Below are 24,351 nucleotides of genomic sequence, written 5' to 3' on the forward strand. Positions count from 1 at the left end.
CGCTGTCCCACCGTACCACGATGACAAAGATATGGCTACAATATAATATTCTGTATACTTCTAATTTAAAAGTTAAATCAAAATCTTCAAAGGAATTCCTACTATGAAAATTTTACTTTCTGTAAAAGATAAGGTAACTATATTACCTGCAGGTAAAAGAGAGGTATCTCCCTAAAGAAAAGAAAATTATCTTAAAAACGGCCCTTCGAATCAAACGCTTCATTACTTTCAATGAATTTTAATGATTCTATAACGTGGAGGACCTTTATATTGCTTCTGCTGTTTTATTTGAACATTGACCCAGTTCTTGTGGAATTTTCATTTTTTTACTTGAATTATATATATTTTACATGAATATAATAAATAAATAAAGTATAATATATACATATTATAATTATTAGTTATTATTACTATTAGAATATTGTGTAGAGACGCCGCGGAAATAGCTAAAATCAAAATATTCTTTATACAAATAGAGATTTGTAAGCAATTTAAAATGTTCGAATGAAATAAACTTAATACCAGCTGGGTAAGTAGTTCTACTGAGTGGCAAGAAATGGAAGTGTTAAGACACTCCGTTCCCATTAAGGCACTTCCGTCCTCTACTTTCCGCCCTATTCTGGAGGCATTGCGTTTTGAGTGGTAGAACTCAACGCCTTGCTTTGCCTTAATTTTAACGTTAATGATACAATTTAATTATTACACAAACCAGTATTTTAAGCTGTTTTTCACATTTCTCTAAATCCTCGTATTTGTTTCAGAATGCACAAACTGTGGACGATTCTTCTAACTGGAGGAAGCTAGCGTCTCCACAGTAATAATGACTATAAATTTAAGTGTGTCGCAATGTGACGAAATTTCGCAAATGTGACGTTCACTAACTCAAACAGTGCCAAACAATGTTTTGCTGTAAAGAACTTAAATTACTCTATGCCACTGTCATTCTGTTACTTGAAGCAGAATTATTAGTGAACACGAGAGCTATGGAGTCGAAAAGGTCTTCCATTTTGGTTGCGCAGAACTCCGACGACTTGAAGTCCTTAGAATTGTGCACGACAAGAAACCAACAAAGGTTGGGGAGCGTTTTTGGGAATTTCACTCGTCATCACAAAAAAGGTTGGTTTACTAAATGTTGTTTATGTTATTAAGCTCAGTAATTAAGTCGTATTAAGTGTATAAGAATTTTGACAACTTGATAGGCTTAGTCGCCAGAGGCGTGAGTTCGAGTCCCGCTTTGGTCAAGTTTTTGTGTTTTCTAAAACTATTTTCCTGCATGCATATTTATATAAATAAATGATAAGAAATAGTAATCTTAGTTTAGTGTAAAAACATATTTAAAATAAAAAACATATTTATGGAGTTTCTTTTCTAGGTCACAGAAGAAGAACGACGACAACATCTTCCACCCAGACCACACTTGTCTATACAACTATTGACAATGAACAGGATACAACCGAATCCTTCACTACTAGTGCCTATAATATTAGCACTACATATCCTAAACTACCTAAACCCTTTCATTTATCTTCTAAATTAGATAAAAACTTAAATGAAGATGTACATAATATAGATATAGAACACGTTAGGGAGTTAAGCCACGAGAGGCATCATACAAAACATTACGAGAGGTTACAAGAAGAAATTATATCGGAATTAGATGAAACTTCACTGTCAAAGTCCCTAAATAAAGTTAAGAAAATGTACAGAGATTCGACTGCATCAGCAGTTAATAAGTTAAGTGGGAAAAATGTTAAGAATGGTATATTTTTGACTGAGAATTGTACTACTGTTATAGCTCAAATAGGAACGACAGCAATATTACACTGTGAAGTTAGTGACATAACGGAGAATACGGTGAGTGTTTTCATGTTTTCTCTTTTGGAATAAATAAGAAGGGAATATCCTGTGGCGGAGCGGCACAGTATCTAGCTGTAAACGTGACGATTGTGGTTTCGATTCAAATTCCCTGGGAAATTAATATTTTTTTCCTTTTCGGAAAGTGGAGAACAAAGTGTTGCTCATTAGTCGCTCGCGGCCTACACTGTTATATGCTCAATACAATGTGAAATTAAAAAAGAAAGCGATAGTAATTTTTCACTAAAATGTTTTTTACATACTAAGTCATATCGAAAGAGAAATATTTTTCATTTGTATTGTAGCAGTAGAGCAGTAAGCCCCATACTTCTTTCCCACAAAGTGTAATGAAAGTAGTTTCTGATGTAACTGTTTGAATACGAGAACAGCTCAGCCTGATGAAACAAAAGATCGGCATTGAGTTTTACAAAAATGTTACATGAGAGTGTGTATCTTACACAGTGTAAGACACACTCTTAGTGAAATTTGTAATACGAACTTTTAAATATACTTAAGTATATATATAGATATATAGTATCTATACATAAATATATTGTTTTGATAATGTACAAGCATTATGAGAATTTGTCTTTTTATCAGAACTTTATCATGATACCATATGGTGGAATTGAAAATAATTCGTAGGTGCTTCGACCAGCAATCAAATTCACAACAGTCAGACTGTGCCGCTACGCCACTACGGCCTCGGCCTGCAGTTAAAAATAAATCATAATGTATGAAAGTTTTATAAATTTCTTTTTCCTTCCAGAAATATTAAGCACAAATAAAATGTACCTATATGAGTTTTTTATAATCACGTTGCTTATAATTTAAATTAGAAATTTTTAACATGTATCAGTTAGAATGTAAAACTTTATTAATTTAGATTCTGAGTTTTAAGTATTTGAGTTAGAGTAAGTTGTTATCGAATTTAAGATATTACTTATAACTTCGGTGTAACTTGAAACGTGTGTAATTTCTAAACTCTATCAACTTGGTTACAAACGATGTTTACGTAAGAGTTCTGGCTGAAATCAATATATGAAAGAGGCTGTCAAGGCGCAGTGGCACAAGCGTGTGACTGTAAACGCGACGGTGATGGGTTCGATTCTCAATTGGAGATTGAATTATTTTCATTTTCTTGACTTATTTTCATTAACTCAACACAACAGTGAAAAGTAAGGAACGTAGTCGTTCCTGTTGAAATTCAACACCGAGCTTTTACTTTGGTACTAGAGCGAAGAAATGAACATAATAATAAATAATAATTCACTCCTTTGAGTAGAAATCATAAACTTTACATGCTTGTCCCCCTGCACCACTACGCGACGGCTTCAAAATATAGCTATTATTTGAAATTGCAATGGAATTAAAATTTTCATCTGAATTATATATATTATACTCTAAGCTGATTAACACCTAATCAATTTGCTTTCAAATGTACTTATAATATAATATCGATATTATATATTTATAATATAATTCTATCCTCTTACGCTCATAATTAGTTAATCGAATTAAAATGAAATAGCCTTTCAATATACAAGATTTTTTATTCCTCTATTAAATTATATCTTATGAGAAAACTTAATAGTCTATGTATATCATTCATTCATATATGAATGAGGCCAGTCGTAGCATGGGCAAGGGTCACGCAACAAGTTGTGGGTTCGATTCCCACTGGAAGAAATGGAAAATTTTATTTCAATTTCTTTGGTCAAGTGTCGCGAGAAAACGCGGCGTTTACTTCCGTCACTAAAATAGCAATGCCTTCAGAATTCAGCGGAAATTGCGGAGTGACTAAGACCTAAGGAACCTAAGACGAAACCTAGGAAGCTAGTGTTAAGACACTTCGTTCCTCATTAGGATATCTCCGTTCTCCACTTTCCGCCGATTTCTTGAGGCATTGCGTGTATAGTGGCGGATCTCATCCCCGCGCTTTGCCTTGCTACCTCAACAAGGAAATGGAAATATTAATTAATTTTCCGATTGAGAATCTAACCCACTACCGTCATGTTTACAGTTTCACTATTGTTCCGCTGCGCCACGTCGTCCTCTATCGAATTGTTCAATAGAATTTCAATAACAATTTAATAATCTACTAATATTTTTTTTTAACAAGCTTAATAATAAATTATATATATTATACTATCAATTTTAATATAATGTTCTAAAGGTATTTATTTTCTAGGTCACGTGGATAAGGAGGAAAGACTATTCGCTGTTATCAGTTGGCCTCGTCACTTACAGCGCAGACAACAGGTTCTTTTCCGCCCATGGAAGACACGTCAAGGTAAATTATATACATATATCTGTATTTAATTTTGCTTTACAAATTTAGTGAACATATATCTATTACTATATTTTTTTTTAACGGCAATGAAAGTATGTAATATATCATTCATGTTTTCAATATATATTGATGAAAAACACAGCGTTGAATTACGCCACTCGATTTAATGTGTTATTTCGGAAGGCAGAAGTATATCTTGACTAAAAAATATATATATTTGCCTAATCCTGTATACTGCATATGGCATGGTAGGCAGAGGGAATTTAGTGTAAAGACATTTTGCGGAGGACCTGCTAGGTTTTCTTCGTTTCCCATCCTCCACTCTTTTTAAATTTTTGAGACATTGCAGTTTTTAATGATTAATCAACGATGCGCGTCGCGCTGTGTCAGAACTCTGGTATTTAAATATCAAAGTGACTAAATTAAAATAGTTTATACCCTCGAGTGAGAAGCGAACCCACTACCTCTAGTCAAATGCTGTGCTACGACCGTGGTCTTTAAAGTAATATAATTTAAAAATACACTGATTTCTGTAGAAAATATTTATCTCAAATACTGAATATTTTTTTTCATTAATGAGCTCGGTGATTTTCAAGTAACTAATTATTATTACCGCGGTAGATATAATAAGTAATTTTTAATGAAATGGTTATATTCGAGAGTTGCTCTTGATATTTTCCATTCCAATACTACCGAATTACCTTGACCTGTATGTCGTCTCATAGATACTTATTATAAGTAGGAAATATATATATGTTTTAAATGCTTTTTTAAAGGTCATCGTAGCGCAGTCTATCGTGGAATTATTATATTTTATAACCTGAGCGGGAAAATAAATCAGCTTCACGCTATATCCCGCACACAGCAGGGTAAGCAGAGAGAACCTTGGAGGCACGCTTTGTTTCGACACATAGCGAAGAAATGAAAATATAATTTTTAAATAAATATTTGATTTCGGGATTATTTTATTTGGGGATCGAACTCACAACCAGTCGATTTTATAGTCTCATTTTAAGCCCCACGTAGGAAAGGCAAAATTATTATTTTTATTAATTATGTTTATAGGAAATAATATAAAAGCTGAGTAATACAAGTTAATGGAGCATAATTCATTTCGGCGTGATTGTTCTCCGTTTGCTTAGTTAGCATTTTTCGTGGCTTCTTTCTTTACTAAATAGTCAATTATGAAGGGAGCGGTTTATAATGTTTTAGCGACGTCAAACATTTGATAGAAATGAAATTATATATTAATACTATTCAATTTATTATTGTATTAATGAAGTACAATATACAGGAGGATTGCTAGATCGATAGAAAAAAGGATAGATGATAGGCCCCTTTCGAGATATCGTTCTTTTTCTTCGTCGGAAAATTTAGTTTTATTGTTTTTTCATCTAATCTAATTGTGTGTTTGTATGAACTCTTTGATAAATTCCCTTAGCTTAATGCAATTTAATTATGTAACATAGAGCCGTCTTAATACTGTAGTTTCTAAAGCTAGTTAAAAACTGTCGATGATAAAGGTAAGCTCAGGACGAAGTTAGATAGAAATTATCTTTTCTTATTAGAATTATGCACGTTTCATGTCCTGTTTTCTTCAGCTTCTAGAGGCTTCCTTATGTTACCCATATCGTTTTAAAGAAACCTGTCACATAAATTCCCAGCTATATTCAGGATATAATATGGGAATAACAAAAAGTACAGAAAACAAAACAAACTATATTAGCCTGTAATAATAATCGCTCTACTAACCCAAAAGAGAAATTCCATAATATCTCAAACATAATTATCAGAATCTTATAAGTTTTGAGTGCTTCTTAATGTTTATCATCTCTTGTACAACGCAATGAATGAGATTAGGGGTGGATTCCGATTTAATTATATTATCAACGAAACCTTTCTCAATGTAAAATTCCATTTCGGGAACAAACGATTACTTTGCAAACTTCGAAAGATTGCTGTTTTGATAACATTTGTTTGCGGATTAAAATTGAATTTTATTAGTACTGTGATTGAATTTAATATTGGTGTTCGTATAACGAGATTGTATGTACATACTGACGTAAGGGTAGTGAGATGTCTGATTGGAAATGTGGTGGTTTTTTTTTTCTTTTCCATTTCCACACCCTTAGGGTTCTGCTATTTATTTTATAAACCACACGAAGAAGAGTAGGCATAAGAAACCTGGAAACCTAGTGTGGTAATTCTCGAGGCATTGCGTGTTGAGTAGCGGAGAATTGACCATTAAGTTCCCTCTATGCCTATGAAGCTAAAAAACAAAAAAAAATAACTAAATTTTACCTGTGACTACGCTCGGGCTGCTAATCTAAAATAACATAACACATTCTTAGTGTCCGAGGTAACTCTTCGCAGTCAACAGTCTAAAGTCTCTTGTAGAAAAATAGTAATTTAAATCAATAGTTCCTGTGATAAGCGCGTTCAACCATACAAACTCTTCAGTTTTATAATATTTGTATGGAATCTAACATACATATGTATATTCCTAGGACTGGGCGTTGCATATCCGCTTCGCGACGTCGGCGGACGGCGGCTACTACGAGTGCCAAGTGCCTACACATCCACCTACAAGTATATTTTTTAAGCTCGTTCTTGTCGGTAAGTACTTTTAATACGTATGAAAAATTATATAAAATATATGTATGTATGTACTTTTCTATAGCTGTTCAGTTTATTATAAATATTTTAAAATGTTAAAATGACCTATAAATGACTACAAAGTATTAAAGAGTACATCGAACAAAGTGGCACTGACAAAAGTGACATATTTTAAAGGATGATTTTAAAAGGATTTTAAAGCCTTTTGTTTTGAGGCAGTCATGGTGCAGTAGCAAAAGAGTGTATGGTTGTGGGTTTGATTTTCACTTTAGAAAATGTTTTTTTTTTTTATTTCCTCGCTCTCGCCACGAGGCAAAGAATATCTGAAATCATTAAGCTGATTTCATTAAAAAAATAAATGTGATGTATTTATATATAATATGATATACAATGATTCCAAATTGGATACGAAGCTTTACATAATACAAGTATTTGCTTTCGGCTTCACCCGCATGGTCAAATGCAAATAACTAACAGTTGGGATACACAAGACATTCTGAGTGTCTGACGTAACTCTGACGTAACTGAGATTAGCGCGTACAAGCAAACAACATTTTTGTCTTCATATTCATAATATTGGTAAATATTTATATGAAAACAAACAAATTATAAAAAATACAATAGAGACACTTATCCACAATATCTATCTTCTTTCCCCATAAAGAGAAAAACACTAAAAATGAATAAAAACAACGAAAATAATATTTCATCACTACCAGTATTATTTATATTGTAGTAGGGTACAATTGCTAATTATATATTTTTTTTCCAATAGCTGCTTATGCTGAAATAGTGGGCGAATCGGAGAAGATAATCCACGAGGGCTCCATGCTGAAGCTGGTTTGCTTCGTGAAGAGGTCCACCGAACCACCTTCATATGTGTTCTGGTTCTTCGAGAACAGAATGATTAATTATGATCTGAGTAAGTATAGTTTTAAATTGTATATACAATGATTAAGCTATAGTCGAGTACTGGGACTGGGACTGTGTAAAAGATGTGGGGGAAAGATTTTCACCAAAGACACAATGTAGCGTTGAGATCCACTACTCAACAGGCAGGTCTTTAATACAAGCAAAAAGTGAAGAACAGAATATTTGTTATATCCATTGGGGATGACGCGTGAAGATGAAAACAACGGCGTTGAGCGCCGCCACTCAACCCAAATGCCTCAAGAATTCGTTACGATACTTTTATACATCACTTTTTTCCATTTTTAAGACAATTCTTTTTGGCGGTCTTACTTACAAATAAACCATAAAAACAAAGAAAAGCCTCATTTCAGAGTTATCAATACAAGAAAGAATAATAAGTTTGCTTTTACAACCTAATGAAGCTTACAACTTCCATTGATCTGAATAAAGCACGTTTCTCTGTAAAAACTGTGTCAGTTACTTGACGGTGGCCACTTGAGTATATTGTAGACATTCGTCATTGTATTTAAAACTCTCTGTGGATTTTATAAAAGGAAATGAATTACGTTTTACTAAAAATTATTATTTATAAATATTTTTGTTTTTGAAATCTTTGTTTAGTGATTATAATTTTTTAGCATCAAATATTTTATTGACTAAGCTCGGCGTTGAGTTCCACTACTAAACACGCAATACCTCGAGAATTCAGCGGAAAATGGGGAACCGAAGTGTTTTAATGGCAACGGAGTGTCTCAACACTAGATTCCCTGCTATGTGCGGGATAAAGCGTGAAGCTAAACAAACATAACAGTCTCTCCACCACGATATATTTTAGAAAAGAAAATAATAATTCTCTTTATGACCACTTATAGAGAAGTCATCGTGCGATAGTGGGTCTGTGTCTGGCTATTCTGGCATGGCAAAGTCCGGCGTTTAGTTACGCCACTCATTGCGATGTCCTGAATGTGGGCAGAGACTGGGGAATGGAGTGACCGAGATAGAGCGAAATACAAAAATATGTTAAGATACAATAGGATATGTTGGAAGAATTTACTCAGTAATATTTGCAATTGTATTCATCAAGATTGAGGACACATATAGACTGCATATTAAAAATGTCACAAAAGAATATTTCTCGCAATGATAAGTAATATATAGACATAAAAAGAGAACGGTAAAAATCATTTCAGGCTTATGAGCTATTTAATCAGAATATGCTTTAAAAGTTTATTAGATTGTAAACCGGGGTGGGTTATAAAATCAGCAGGAAATTTATATATTACTAGCGACCCACTCGCGGCTTCGCCCGCTTTAATTATTGAATTACTCATATAATGTATGTGTTTGCAAAGCACTTAAGATAATGTGAAAATTACTGAAACCCTACTGCAACCCGCATTTTGTTAGTTCCAATAAGGATTTTCCGATTGTCTTAAAATAAACACAAATAATAACACAAACAACAGAAAACTTAATCAACTATCAGGGTCTTGGTTCTCTGACCGCGGTCTCAGACGAAAACCTGCTTTAGAGCAGACACATGGAAGGGGATTGGAATTGGACCCTCGGTTTCCTGAGGGAGGCCTAGATTAAACGACCAAAGTCAAGACGTCTGATCTCGGGCGGCCGGCTATGCGGAGGGCTGCTCCTTAGGTGCAGATCAGCCGATACATCAGCGCAATGGAATACGTTGGACGCGAGACGACTAATGTGTACCTCTAGGGTTTCTACCTAGGGTGGGTTACGGTGAGTGTCGCGTGGTGTTCACGTAGTATGGTGCCTGCGTCACTCGCCGGAGGGTGAGATTCTGTACTACCTGCAGGATTCCTCGTTGAGTAATACTCGCTAGGGCATTGTGATGTCATCAGTGTATAGTGCGTAGAGAGCAGGTGACAAAATTCTGACTGGGACAACGGCAGCGATCGAGTCGCTGCTAGACCCCGCACTCTCAACTCTCACGCAAAATGTCCTGTCACTTACAAAGCAGAGCGGCAAAGACATGCGCGACGTGCTGGGGGGTGCCCGCTCTGAGCACTTTATGAAGTAAGCCCGGGTGCCAGACGCGGTAGAATACGCGTGCTACGTAAAGGAAGACTGCTATTGCACACTCTTACTCTCTCTCGGTTGATCACTGACCACCAGAGTGGTATACCCGCTCGCCAAACTGCTCGCTTTGTGGGTGGATGTGTCACTGAAGAAGTGAGAGGAGTAACTTCTCGAACAACTTGGCGACCGTACTAAGACGGATTATAGATCGATATCCCTCAGCAGCATAATGAGCAGGCCTTCCTTCCATGCCCGGGGGAAAGAAGCCAGGCGGGTGCGGCGGATCCACTATTATAAGCAAAATGTTGCGGGGCACGGGGGGACGCGTAGTGGGCGACGAACCGTTAATCGGCAAGGATTTTTTAGTACTTTAATTTTAAATCTGTGCTACCAATCTTTATAATATATCTATACTAATATAATAAAGCGGAAGAGTTTGTTTGTTTGTTTGTTTGAACGCTAAGATCTCTGGATCTACTGGATCGATTTACTTTGTTTTTGTTTTGTATGAAAGCTGCATTCTTCAGAAGTGCAATAGGCTATATAATATTACATTACATATATATACTAATAAATTAAAATACTTTCTAATTTGACATGCAATTTATTCTGCCATGTTAATAACAACCGTCGTCGCTACGCGACCGCGTTCGTTACCGCGTCATTTTGATATTCATCCTTATGAAAATAAATATAATTGTCACTTTTAGCATTTCATCTAGATTGAAATTATATTTCTATAGAAATTATATTCTTATATTTCAAGCAGGCGTAGCCGCGTCCGGGTCCGCTAGTTTAATATATTTAAATCACTATAGATAGTATTTATGCAGGTGTATAAATATATATATGTTTGATCGCGCCATGCCCTGTCTTTTAAATTGATTCCTCTAAGATTAGGTTGCCTGGAAGAGATCACTTTTATAGAGTGATAATTCACATTTATTTTTTGTACGATTTTTTTTTTGTTTTTGTTTAATATGTTTATTATGGTGTGAAATAAAGAGTTTTTTTATGTTTTTATGTTTATCACTATTTTTAGATATTTAAATGACTATTTTTAAACAGCAGAAATTATTAACAAAAACCTACCTATTAATATCTACTACAACAAATATGAAAACAAATATATCGCGCTTAAATAATACATTCAACTCCAATTATCCAATACGTGCAAACGCATCTAAATCTTCGTTGCTATAGAGGCAGGCGGGTTTTTTTTTCCGAGCTAGTGGTTAATGCTGTTAGCCCTATTGGCTTTTACAGCGACATCGGTTGGGTAGGGAAGAGGGTCTCTGTCCCTGATGAAAAGCAAGCAGCACGTGGCTGCCTGTGAGGAAAATTAAATAGAATGCATCGGCCGGGAATCGAACCCGGGCCGCCCGCGTGGCATGCGAGCATTTTACCGCTGAACCACCGATGCGTGTACGGCTGGCGGGCGCGGCGGACTCGCTTGTATAAGCAAAACGTCGCGGGACGCATGGCGAGTGGCGAGCCGTTTCGCAGCAAGGATTTTTTGATATTGTAACAACTGCTAAAGTACTTATTAAAATGAAAAAACGTAAAAGACAGTTTTGATCTACATTAAATGGCCAGCGTAACTAATATACTTATTTATATGCTGAGAGTAAGGGATAAGTGAAACTTGACTCGATACAGTTGATGTGTGAACGGCGTGATGTGTTAACAATTAAATGCGTTTTTCTCTAAAACTATTCGCAATTTCGAAATAGCGTAAAAAGCAAATTTTATCTTCGTTTAACGTAGAAATTTAATAAAGTATTTTAAAGGATAAGGATTAATACCATTATGGAAAAATATCCCTTACAATAAAAAATATATTGAAATTATTATTTTTAGACAGAAATATGATCACTACAAGTTATTCTTAAAAAATATGAATATGCCGTCGCGGACTTTTTTGTAGATCTTATTAAGAGGAACAATACTCCAGTACATTATTTTCATGTAGTACTTACCATTAAAGCAGCGCATGCGCGAAAGTGTCTCAACGGGTAGGACTTTATACACATTTATCGTATTTATGTTAATTTACACAAGAATGTACAAATAATAAACTATATATAAACCTTCTACGAAAAACACCCGACTTAATGGTGAAGACCGTATCAAAATCCGTTGGGTGGTTTAGAAGAAGAAGAGTTAGAAACAACAGACAGACACGAAAAGCGACTTTGTTTTATAAGATATAGGATATATAATTTTTATATATTATACATTATTACATTATAGTATAGTATAGTAGCAGCGAAACATTTCGGAGTGTCTTTGCTAGTGTTGAGACTCTCTGTCGACGGGTATGCGGAAAAAGCTTTAAGCTACAAAAATACAAAATTATACTTTTATATTTTTAAAATACTTTTCCCTTTATCAGTCCGTACAGAATACAAATCAATACCGAGATAAATTAATTTATACGAATACATGCAAGAATAAATCAACATAGAAATACGGTTTCTCTTAGAAAGCGGAGAGGTGCGACACAAAATTAGATTATTTATGACGAAGGGTAGTTACTTTGGATACAAGAACTTTACAGCTTTATTACATTAGCCGCCCTCGCCTCGGTTGTGTCGGGGCGCACCACAAGCGCGACCCCGAATCAAGTGTGTGCTGTGATTGCTATGGAATTTTGATATTTTAGGTAGAATATTAAAATCTCTTATGATTTATCCTTTTCTTTTTTTTTTTAAATAAATGTAAATAGTGTTAAGATACTCCGTTCCTCATTTTCCGCTGAATTTTCGCGGTTTAAATCCTAAGAAATAATAAAGTTAAAAGGGGGCCAAATTTGGTATTGAAGCCGTTCAAGTGAGGTATCAGACGAAAGGGTTCTAGCTAAGCAAAGCTTGAATTTCGGAAAAAGCTCGACACCTCCAATTTTTGTACGGAACCCTCGCTGATGGGCGAGCCCGATTCGTGCTTGTCCGGTTTTTTTATGAACCGATAAGTGTAGATACAAAATAATGATCTTGTTCATATGTAGATAGCATTACTTGTTATTTTTATTCATTCTCTACAGTCTAGTATTACTTTCGAGTTTGAAATATGTATTTTTTATTTTAATTTTATTCTAATTAGACGCGTTATTGAAAATTCCACTGTTATTTTTCTTTTTTGGATATTAAATTTCAATATTATTTTAGAGTACTAGACTCTTTAACATATTTTGAAGGATTTTTTTTTCATATTCTCTTATGGCGATTGAAAAGAATATATAGCGGGATTTGAACTCTAAATAAGTATTTTCCTTAGTTAGTTAGAGCACTGGGAGCATATCCCATGAGGCGCAGGTTCAAATCCCGCTAAGTTAAAATTTTTAAACGTTTTCTAAATAAGTATTTTTCTTTCTTAAGTGTGGATTCACATTTTAAAATTGTAAACTAAAATTGATATAACTTCAAAAGCGCTTACGACATATTATTGAAAATTTGCACCGTGACTAAGTAAAAGTTAATTTGGAACCTTACAACGAAACTTATTATAAAGTAAGTTATTATTAGAAGTTGAGGCAAATTGAAATTCTCTGCAGAATTTTATATCGCTGTCCATTAAATATTTTATAAAACAAAAGTTAGAAATAGATTACTATTTTTGGAATAAAATCTAAAATAATATTTCGTATAAAGTTTAAACTTTTCGACGCCTACTCTGTTGGTCTGTGGATCAAAAACTTTGTTTAATTTTTAATGCTTTTGACATTTTTTTGTTGACACCACCGGATATCGTAGAGATAATGGTGATAACTAATTAACGAAGTGTTTCGACACTATAAATTTATTTGCGAGAAAAAGCGTGAAGCTGCTCTTTTTTATTTTTGAAGTTATACTTCTTCTACTTTCGTAGCGTTACAGTCACACCCTTATGCCTCTACGTAACGACGGCATCTAGATACAGATATTGAACAGATATTGAACAGATATTGAAGTTCAGCTGAGCGTTTTATTGTATATAAATTAATAAATGAACATTAATTAATCAATTTATTTAATATATTGCGTTGGTATATTGAATTTAGACTCGTGCAAAAACAGTTGTTCGTTTAGCATAATTATTGTTCAACGTTTACGCCTATGTTAGTCCTCTATGTAATTACCAATTGGTTTTGTAATTTAGATGGACGCATTGTCAATAGATTTCATTCAGTTATTATAAATAATTAATGAGTTGGCTATTATTTAGCTGAATCGTATTGTTTTTAGTTTTACGGTGTAGTCTGTCACTTACCGCCGAATTTTTGAGGCATTATGTGTTGAGTGGTGGAACTTAACACCGCGTTTTGTCGTGTCACTAGAGAGGAGAAATGCAAATATGCGTAAATAATGATTCCTTCCCCCGAGTGGCTATTGACATTATGTGCTCCTATAAATTACTTATTTATTATTTATAATATAATTATGCCTACATAATTAGCTTTACAGAATTACTTAGCATATATCCATCATTCGTCTGTCAAAAGTAATAAGCCGGCAGGTCTTAGGATATCAAACACAAAAGATCAGTTCCTCCACAAAGACCATTCTGATTTACTCTAGTTGGATATTTTTCGTAAATAAATATCATTACTTTCATATATTCAGGAATCCATCACTGGGAATGACAGAGCTCTTTCCATTATATTCATAATATACAAAGCCATTGAGATTCATATTTGTACATTCATGGAATCCCCTGCCACTAGATTGAATAATCATGAAAGATGTAAATGTCAAATATACATATAAATAACGTTACAAAATTGGTAAAGAACGAATCGGGTTCTAATGGCAAGGGTTTTGTGTCGATATATTTTTTTTGTATATTGTTATAGAAATGTTTTCGAGGTTATTCCTGTATACAAAAATTGATATCAACGGGTAGATAGCGACAGGTTGTGGGATTAAATACTAATAGGAAAATAACAAATTATAATTAAATAATCGTTTAAATTATTACCTTCAGTACATTTTGTACGTTTAATAGATAAAGATACCTTAACAAATAAAAAAGTAAGAGACATCAAAACTCGATTAAATTAAATTTGTCTATTTTAATCTTTCACATACATAAATTATTTTTGACCAAAGAATGAAGTCAGTGAACATTGAGTGTTGACGTTCGCTGGGTGTCCGATATGTACATACGAGTAGGTCTAATTTTATCAGCATATTACTTACACTTGGCTTAGCAAAGGTCGACCTTCAAAGGTTTGGAGATTTTTCTTAATTATCTCCTTTTCAATACTTTTCCATAATGTTATAATATATTTTTTAAAAGTTAATGTTACTGTTCGAATCGAATCGAATCGACCAGTTAAATATAAATTCAAAATGAACATCGGTGGTTCTCTGAGTTCTGCCAAGCACGTTCCAGCAGCATTTCGTAGTTCTAAACTATTTTCTGTTGTTTGCATTTTGATTATGATTTTTTTAGTTTCACGCTAAACTTTCCTCTACATAAGGTGATGTACGCCTATGAGTGTTAGCCACACTTATGTTGAGTTCTGTGTACTATATAATACATATGTATATACTAATGTAAACAAACGCAGCCGGTTCAATAAATAAATGAATTATCATAAAATTTTAAGTTAACATTAAATATTTAAAAGTTTTCCCAATATATTACCAATGTAAGTAAATATTTTTATCGCATCTATAATTGTTATTTAAATATTCATGGAAAATTGTTTTTCATTATACTCTGTGGTCTTTATATGGTTCCAGTGTTTTAATTCGTGCCATATCTGCGGTGGTATTGACGACAGAATGGAATTTATGAATGCCTAAATGGCGATGGCGAGCATTTCCGAGGTGGTGTCGATTTTATTGGTTTTTATGTTGAAATAAAAATATTTCTCCCGTTGAAATATTGTTTTAATAATTTATGAGACGTAGAGGCTCAGTGGTGCTAAATTTCATTGTAAAAGTTATATTTTAATTAACTTTATTATTTCTGCTTTGGCAGACGACGCGCTATATCTGGAAAATTGTAAGGAAAGTAGTTAAGAGAGTTCCTTGACACTAGTTTCTTTGTGCGGGATACAGCGTGAAGTTTTAACAAAAAGAAAACGAATGTTGCTTTTGTGAAAATTAAACTAAAGTCGATATAACAGTCAGTCATTTTTAGGGATACGCAAATGATAAAGAATATTTGAGGGGAGCTCACATACAACAAACATGATTTTTTTTTTCGCCGTTTTTATAAATAGCACTTTTCCTGAAATAGTCTGACTCGCACTTGACGATTCTAGCTCGTGAAATGTCTATCACAATTTTCCTTTTCCTTTATTTTTATATTTGAATGAAAATGCTGTCGTTACGCACAGTGTCAAAAATTCAGTGAACTATATAATAATAGAGATATTAAAACAAGCTGACGGACTGAAAATGTCGCGAGCGAAATGGAACCGTGTCTGCCTGTAAACTGACTGCCCAAACAACTTAATAACTAAAAATATTATTTAATAAATAATACCTCGGCTCGTGTGTGTCTAGTGGTTGTATTTTTAGGCAAAAGGAACCTGGGAACCCAGTGATAAGATACTGTTCAAATTAAAACATTTCCGTTCCCCACTTTCCGCTTAATCTTTTAAGCATGTTTGCTGAGTGGATGAACTCAACGCGTTTCTGCTCTTTACCAGAGCGAGAAAATTAAAAATATTAATATTTAATATTTTTATTTTTCTCGAGTGGGAATCGAACCCATAACCTGTCACGTCACAGTAGTACGCTCCTGTACCTAGCCACGACTGGCCTTGAAGCAGTTCAAACTGGATATTTTGTATTTAAATAAATAATACTCATTATATTTCGTTTGTATAGATGGGGTAAGCGTCCACAACGTCCGGCAAACAAGCGAGCTGATCATCGGCAAGGCTGAGCCGCGGCACTCTGGCAACTATACATGTGTGCCAGCCAATGCCAGGGCCGCCTCTGTCACCGTACATGTTGTACAAAGTAAGTATTCACTTTTAAAGATTTGCTATTTTAATTAAGATTGCTATTTTAATTGAATATGCCTTAATTGAATGGGAATTGAACCCACAACCTGTCGCGTTAACAACACTAGTCTAGTCTAGTGCTCGTGCACCCCGACTGGCCTCAGTATACTACATTACAGCTTAATATCAGGATTAATATGAAGCATAAGCTCATATAAAAAAATATAAAAAACCCCTACTGCATTAAAATAAGCCTAATAGGTTTTTAGAATTAAAAGTCGTAATGCTTTCTTGGTTTAATTTTTATAATTTACTATTTTTAGTAGTTATTTAGTCATTTATTTTCTACACTCATATATATACGTACGTATGCAATACATACCGATGAACATATAATCCCCTTTGCGTCAAGCAGTTGGATAAGAAAAACTGCCCCATTATAGTTGAATGGTGTCAATTTTATATTGATGTTACATTTACTTTATATCGACATTTCCAAGATTTCCATTTCCAAGTCCATTTGGCTAGAATGTTAGTGTTTATTGGTTCGATACATTTGTTTGGCAATACGGGCCTTGAGAAAGGTTAAGAAAGATTGACACCAAAGGTCACATTTAAGTCAGGCGAAGGCGAAAAATCACAGAAAATATTTAGCACTAGCGGACCCGGACGCGGCTACGCCTGCTTGAAATATAAGAATATAATTTCTATAGAAATATAATATCAATCTAGATGAAATGCTAAAAGTGACTATTATATTTATTTTCATAAGGATGAACATCAAAATGACGCGGTAACGAACGCGGTCGCGTAGCGACGACGGTTGTTATTAACATGGCAGAATAAATTGCATGTCAAATTAGAAAGTGTTTTAATTTATTAATATATATGTGTAATGTAATATTATATAGCCTATAGCACTTCTGAAGAATGCAGCTTTCATACAAAACAAAAACAAAGTAAATCGGACCAGTAGATCCAGAGATCTTAGCGTTAAAACAAACAAACAAACAAACAAACAAACAAACTCTTCCGCTTTATTATATTAGTATAGAGTATAGATTGTACGTTTTTTTCTGGAGAAGGAATTGTAAATTTATTTATTATTTTTACTTACTTATCGTAGGCAACACATTCAATATTTTTAATATCACTTTTATGACGTCGATTAATATATGTTTTTAATGGTATTAATATTAATAACATTTAAATTGTTATAAGATAATAAAATATAATGTAAAAATGTTTATTATTTTTAATTTACTGCACAAAAAAATATGAATAAATATATATTTTTAATTAAAATTTGTCTTACTAACTTTCTTGTTTTCGACGTAGCATCCAAGGAAGTATGCAAGTCAGGAAACACCAAAAGGAATGTAAATGGAAACATTTCTGCATTATCTAACACTATACTCGTATTCAGTACATTGTACTAAAGCTTTATACGTTCAAAACAGAAGGCTAACAGAATAGGTTTATAAGCTGGGAATATTGCGGTGTTTGGAATTTTGTATACAATGAGAGTGATTCTACTTGTTTTTACTAAAATTTTGTCTCATTTTTCATATTGGGTATTTTTATTTACTTTTTTTAGCTTCATTTTGAACGCAAATAGTATTAAAATGCTGTGAGTTCGAGTCACACGCGAAGAGCTAGCTAGCCACCTAACTAAAAATCTATTTATCAAATCAGTCACAATCCAGGAACAACTGTAGGTAGTTTCTCACGTGAACTAAACATTTGTATTTGATCTGTGACGATTAAGCGGTTCCAAACGGTAAGTAGGGTATTAGCATAGTACCAACAACGTTCCCCAAATTGATTTAGAGTTGAGTAAGCCGCTCAATGAGATACAAGCTGAGTTTGTAGTTCGTGTAAAGGAATTTGAATGGCTTTGTGGTTATAATAAAAAGGAGGTTTCAAATATTGGTGGAAATTAGTATTTCACAATTTTTTTTGTTATGTTTCTTAGAAAATCTACGCGAAGATAGAGAAAGTAAGATGTTGAAATTATAATTTTAATATGTAATAATGGTGTTGTCATTTGTAGGGTTGTTCATAAATATTTTAGTCTTAGTACCCGGATGGTGAATCCATGGAATATTAAATAATTTCATATCTACAATTATTTATATTTACTATGAACTCTTTTTTCAACATGATAAACTTGAAACGTCTAATATAATTTTCTTCATCCACTCCACGTGATTAAAATTGTAATATTTTTCATAAAATATTTCATAAAACGAAATGGCCCTCGGGCAAAGTGATTAAAGTGCCTACTTGTGTATTATAATTTAATGATTCAATTTGCCGCGTTGGAATATTTTTATTGAGAATACAAATATTTGTAGTACTTTAAGTGGTTATATTTTTTTATTAAAAACACAAGTATATGGTAACTTGTAAGTATTATGATATACCTATACGTTACCATGTACTTGAAAAAAAATGTATTTTAAGTAAGTACCTACATTAGATTTCATTGAATTGTACTTTATTCAACTTTTGACTTTTACAATTAAATAAATTGAATGAAATATTACATGAAAATAGAGAGAAATTAGTGTCAAGACAGTCCGTTCTCCAATTTTCGTCCGAATTCAATACATCGTGTGTTGAACGATAGAACTAAACGCCGGTCTTTGTCTATTTAAAATGAGGAAATGGCAATAATTTACTTCTCTGTTGAGAATCCACAACTATCACATTTATACCAACATTGTCTTACGACGCCATGCCTCAACATTCGTAGTATACTAATTATATTATAAAGAAGACTTTAAAACGTTGTCTTTGTTAATGTAAAAAGAACAGGAAAATAAAATTTACTTATTTATCATTTGCAAAAAATACAATTTGTAGAAGAATGTTCTATAATAAGAAATAAAAGACAATGTCAAAATTTGGCTGAACATTTCATCAAATTAGCCCCATAATATTTACTCGTTATACTTTGTGAGTTTCATTTGAAGAGTTTTATTTTGAGAATGTCGTAGGTGTTATTATATAGTTTATAGTATTTTTTTTGATAATATATATAAAGTTAGTCTATTACTGAGTGACTCAGATAATTCATAATAGCTGAAACCACAACATTAATGCCCATATTTCTAAGTCTGAGATCGATCGATTGAGATCCCGTTTTCATTATTAGGTATGTAATTTATGAATGAAAATGACATCTCAAGATTAATCTCAGATTTTAAAGCGGTTTAAAAAATAGGCCTTACTGACGATATCCTAAAATTCCTAGAGGCATGGCAACAAAAGGATTTTTAAATTAAATAGTCCATGTAACACATAGTTGTTAGTTACGGGCTACATTATCGTACTTTATATAAATTCATTACGAAACTTTCCATTTTTTATAAATATAGAAAAAAATTAGAAACTTTAAATAAATTCAGTAAATAGTTATTTTTAATCACTTTCCTATATATATATTTCAGAGTAAAATATATTTAGCATATTTTAATGAAATGGTGACACGACAAAATAAACGAGTACTCACATTAAGTGTAAAAGTCTTCGGTACTTTTACTGTTTAATCAAGCTAATAGTCTAATTTTCTTGCTTCATTCATCAACTCTAAGGCTCAATTAGATGGTATCATACGTTTATTTTTAGGCTAGTATTCCCTTCGAGGCCAGTCATGGCACAGGGGCACAAAGTGTGACTGTATACAGGACTGGTTGTGGGTTCGCTCCCCACTCGAGGAAATGAAATATTTATTTAAATTTATATTTTCATTTCTTAGATTTCTAAGAAATGAAAATATAATCGGTTTCGAGGCAAAGCGTGGCGTTTAGTTTCGACACTCAACACCTAATACCTTTAGAATTCGGCGGAAAGTGAATAGTGGAGCGTCTTAACACTAGGCTTCCTTTGCCTACTCTTCTACCCTACATGCAGGCCGTGTGAAGATGTTTTGATGAAACAATTTGTTTTGTTGGACGTGCAGCGTGAATCCTCAGAACTGCTGGTTTGAATTGAAAAGTTTAATTATGTAAGATAAAAAGAAAGTCAATTTATCGAGGCTATAAGGCTACATTTTTGTTACATCACTTAAATCCTTTAGATGCTATATAACCCATTATATCTGGGGAATTTGTGATGTCATACACAATTCATAGTTATTTCTATTTAACCCCAGCGACAAGGCCGTAGATTAAAGCTAGTATTTTATAGATAAAAACCACCACCTCTATCCATAACCAACACTAGTCATTCACACATATTTGATGTCAAAAGTTAAAAATATCCATACTAAATTGAAATAAATCTACAAACACTAGTATATTTTGCTCTCTATATAAATATCGGTTTTCGCTGTATCCCAGACTTGAATACAGCTATTAATCTCATCTATCTATTCAATTCAATTGAAATCGTCAATTTGGTTTTTGCGAGGCTCCTGGGGCCCGGTTATTGGATGATGAATGAAATTTGCGTATATTTCAGATCTGTTTAGATTTATTATTTATGTTGGATTTATTTATTACATTATTTTTTATAGTTATTAATAATTATTATGTGAAAAATTACCTACTTTATTTTATTTTTTAAATTTTTAGATTGTTCCACACTTAGGGAAAAAAAATACTTTTTATGAAACATTTAAAAAAAAGTCACTTATTTCGATTTAAACATTCACCTCTTGGAAATTGTGAAATGGTATGACCACTAAGCCTTTCGTTCTCATCAAGCTACGTCGAATTGTGATTCAAATTTAACTTGAAGTAAAGAGGCAAAGTGCAGTGTTGAGTTCCGCTACTCAACACGCAATGCCTTCGACGGAATGTGAGATATGGAGGAATTTAGCGGGGAACAGAGGGTCTTAACACTAGATTTCCCAACTTCTCTTTGCCTACACTTTATTAGCGGGATACAGAGTGAAACAAAATAAAATCTCTACAGGTCACTCCCAAAATAGATAAACAACTCTACCCTCTCCATTATTTAGCACATCACCATATAAAACATTTGAGTGAAAACCATTAACGGAAGTAAAAGCTGACTTCCATAATATTTGGGTAGTAACGCATTTTTTATTTACAGGTGAAACGCCAGCCGCAATGCAGCACGGCAATAACTCTTCTGTAAAATCAACGCAGGTGCATTTACAATTAATATTGTTTTTACTATTCCTGTATAAAGCTTTAGGCTTTGGATAACGATGTCTTCTTGTAATTATTATAGAGTTTGTAATGTTTGTGATGTTTTCCAGTTGAGATTTTGTATTTTTTTTTTAACAAATAAAATTCGTTATTCTTATGACAAAGCAATATTTTAAATTATGAAGTGGACAGAGTCGTAGTGGAACGGTTGCGGGTTCAATTCCCACCAGGATCGAGCGATAAGAAAAGGACCGGGGTTGAGTTCCGCCAGTATTGTTTTGAACTGAAGCGAAAAATTTAGATTTTTGTTATAGAATTAGGTTCTTTCTGCCTTATTTAGTAGGGGTCCTGCTAATTAATACATTTCTTACGTTAAATATTTTTGTTAGTTTGGTATTTGAACCATTTTATTAATATTGTAGCTTTATGTACTTACTATACTTTAAATATTTTATATTTGTAAATTAATACATTTTAATTAATAAAAATAATTAATTATTACATTAATACATTCTTTTATCCTATATAAATAGTGATTTAAAATTTAATTTGTAGATTCGTTAATCAAGACTATACAGCAAGTGCAGGTTCTTATTTCACTGTTAAGGCTGTCATAGTGCAATGATACAGCGAGTGACTGTAAACACGACAGGTCGTGGATTCCATTCCCACTCGGGGACATAAATATTTATTAATATTTTCATTTCCTCTCTCTGGTAACTAGACAAAGCGAAGCTTCGAGTTCTGCTACCTAACATACAATGCCCTGAATATTCGTAAGAAGATGTAGAACGGAGTGTCTTAACACAAGGTTCTCTGCTCACTTTATATTACGAAATTAAAAAAATATATAACTATTGATTCATTTATCAGAACCATTCAAGGGGTGGAGATATTTATCTAAGCACAAATTATTTCAATGTAAAAAAAAACCCTTTTTATTATTATTTATGCTAAGTTATTGTAAGATTAAATGTTAAAAAAATAATTAATTATGTTATTTGTATGTAAGAATATATTTTTCTCAAAATATGTCAATGTAATTAGTTTGTATGTAAATATGCAGTAATTATTTTGCAATGATTAATTATCTACCACGGGTGAGACAACAAAATGACAATATTAATTAATCAAACAAACATATTCATAACAATAACAACATATGTAAATAAGTTGTAACAAACGTATAAGAATGTCGACGTAGCTGGATGAGAACGTATGGCATAGTAGTCAGAGCGCTTGGATGGTTTCCAAGAGGTGCAGATTCGAGTCCCGCTACGGATTTTTTTATACGTTTTCTTGCTATCCCCTGTATGGAAAAACATTTTAAAAATGTTAGAAATAAGAAACAATCATGTTAAAACTTAATTAATTTTCATAATTCTTATGTATTTTATTAGCTATAACACTATAAAATCTGGAAAATATCATAAGACATTCGCAAATTTTGTTACAGTTAAAGAAAATAAAGTATACCAATCGAGTACAATAAATAATGTTTGATGTAAATAAATTGTGAAATATAATAAATATATAATAAACTATGTATGCGTACAAGTAAGTGATATAATGAAAAGTGTAAAATTATCTGTCATTGTTTTAAGAATAAATAAGATTTTGAATTTAACGTGCCAAGCCTTTTAGTGTTTTATTTATATCCATTTTGTTAGTTTTCTCTCTTTCTCTTTTCCACAATTTTGGAGATTTAATTAACATTAGCCAATGTTGTTTTGGCGCAGTGAGAAGGAGTGTTTTGTAAAGGATATGATAGTGGGTTCGAGGTCCAATCGGGGGACTGAATAACTAACTACAAGACCATTTCAAGTACAAAAAATAACTATTAATAATATTTTTTTACTGTACAAGGTATTATATACTTACATAATATGTACTTACATATTATGTATAATGTTTTTTTTTTCAAAATGGAACAGTTAGTAAAAATTATATGGATAATATGAAGAAAGAAGGCGCAGGTTCCAGTCCCGCTTTAATTGAATTTAGATATAAAGAAATAAACCTAAAATAATTGTTCTATTTACGCGTCTTAACGACCGACCGAACTACAAATTGGATCGCAAAATCTCTTTAGATTGTTTAATATTTCCATTGTGTAAATCTTCCTGTCTATTCCGGGCCTTAGATTAGATCTGTAAGCCATTCGGCTAAATGTGATTGGTTAACGTTTTCCCTATTTTTGTTTTGAATCCGTCAAAACAATTTTGCTTAATTTGATTCTTAGCTTTTCTTGTTTTCGTTGTACAAAATTAAATCTAGAAATGAATGTTGGTTGTTATTTATTACCACAAGATTAGATGAAGATATTTACTTGTCTCTAGTTTTTAGTATTGTAAATCTATTTTTTTAGTTATATTCATCGTTAGACTAGGTGCTCTTAAGATGAGCGTGTCCAGTGTATTCTATATAATGGCATATTTGTATTTATTTAATATATATATTGTAAGTGTAAATATTTCAAAAGAAACTGTTAAAAAAATTAAAGTGTAGGTAAGCAAAAAATTACATCCGTATAATTTTAAGATTTAAGTCAATATATTGAATGA

At 32.8% G+C, this 24,351-nt stretch overlaps 1 protein-coding gene across 1 annotated transcript; it reads left to right on the forward strand.

Annotated features, from left to right (window-relative positions):
- Window positions 1-769: 769 nt before the first annotated feature.
- On the forward strand, window positions 770-23,424 carry LOC146535157 (uncharacterized). Its single transcript, XM_085191521.1, has 7 exons — window positions 770-1,116; window positions 1,373-1,854; window positions 4,046-4,147; window positions 6,655-6,763; window positions 7,539-7,685; window positions 16,546-16,680; window positions 21,729-23,424. Exons 1-7 carry the CDS (start codon window positions 900-902, stop codon window positions 21,842-21,844), a joined length of 1,308 nt encoding a protein of 435 aa, XP_085047647.1. The 5' UTR covers window positions 770-899; the 3' UTR covers window positions 21,845-23,424.
- Window positions 23,425-24,351: the final 927 nt, after the last annotated feature.

This window comes from Heliconius melpomene, chromosome 10 (assembly GCF_056956725.1).
Source record: "Heliconius melpomene rosina isolate 202511_hmr_F chromosome 10, ASM5695672v1, whole genome shotgun sequence".
NCBI lineage: Eukaryota > Metazoa > Arthropoda > Insecta > Lepidoptera > Nymphalidae > Heliconius > Heliconius melpomene.

Excerpts from the sequence above, each read along its gene's own strand:
- LOC146535157 (XM_085191521.1), top strand. The coding sequence starts at position 900 with ATGTTTTGCTGTAAAGAACTTAAATTACTCTATGCCACTGTCATTCTG. Across the intron at positions 1,117-1,372 it reads CACTCGTCATCACAAAAAAG|GTCACAGAAGAAGAACGACG; the intron begins GTTGGTTTACTA and ends TTTCTTTTCTAG. Across the intron at positions 4,148-6,654 it reads CCCATGGAAGACACGTCAAG|GACTGGGCGTTGCATATCCG; the intron begins GTAAATTATATA and ends GTATATTCCTAG.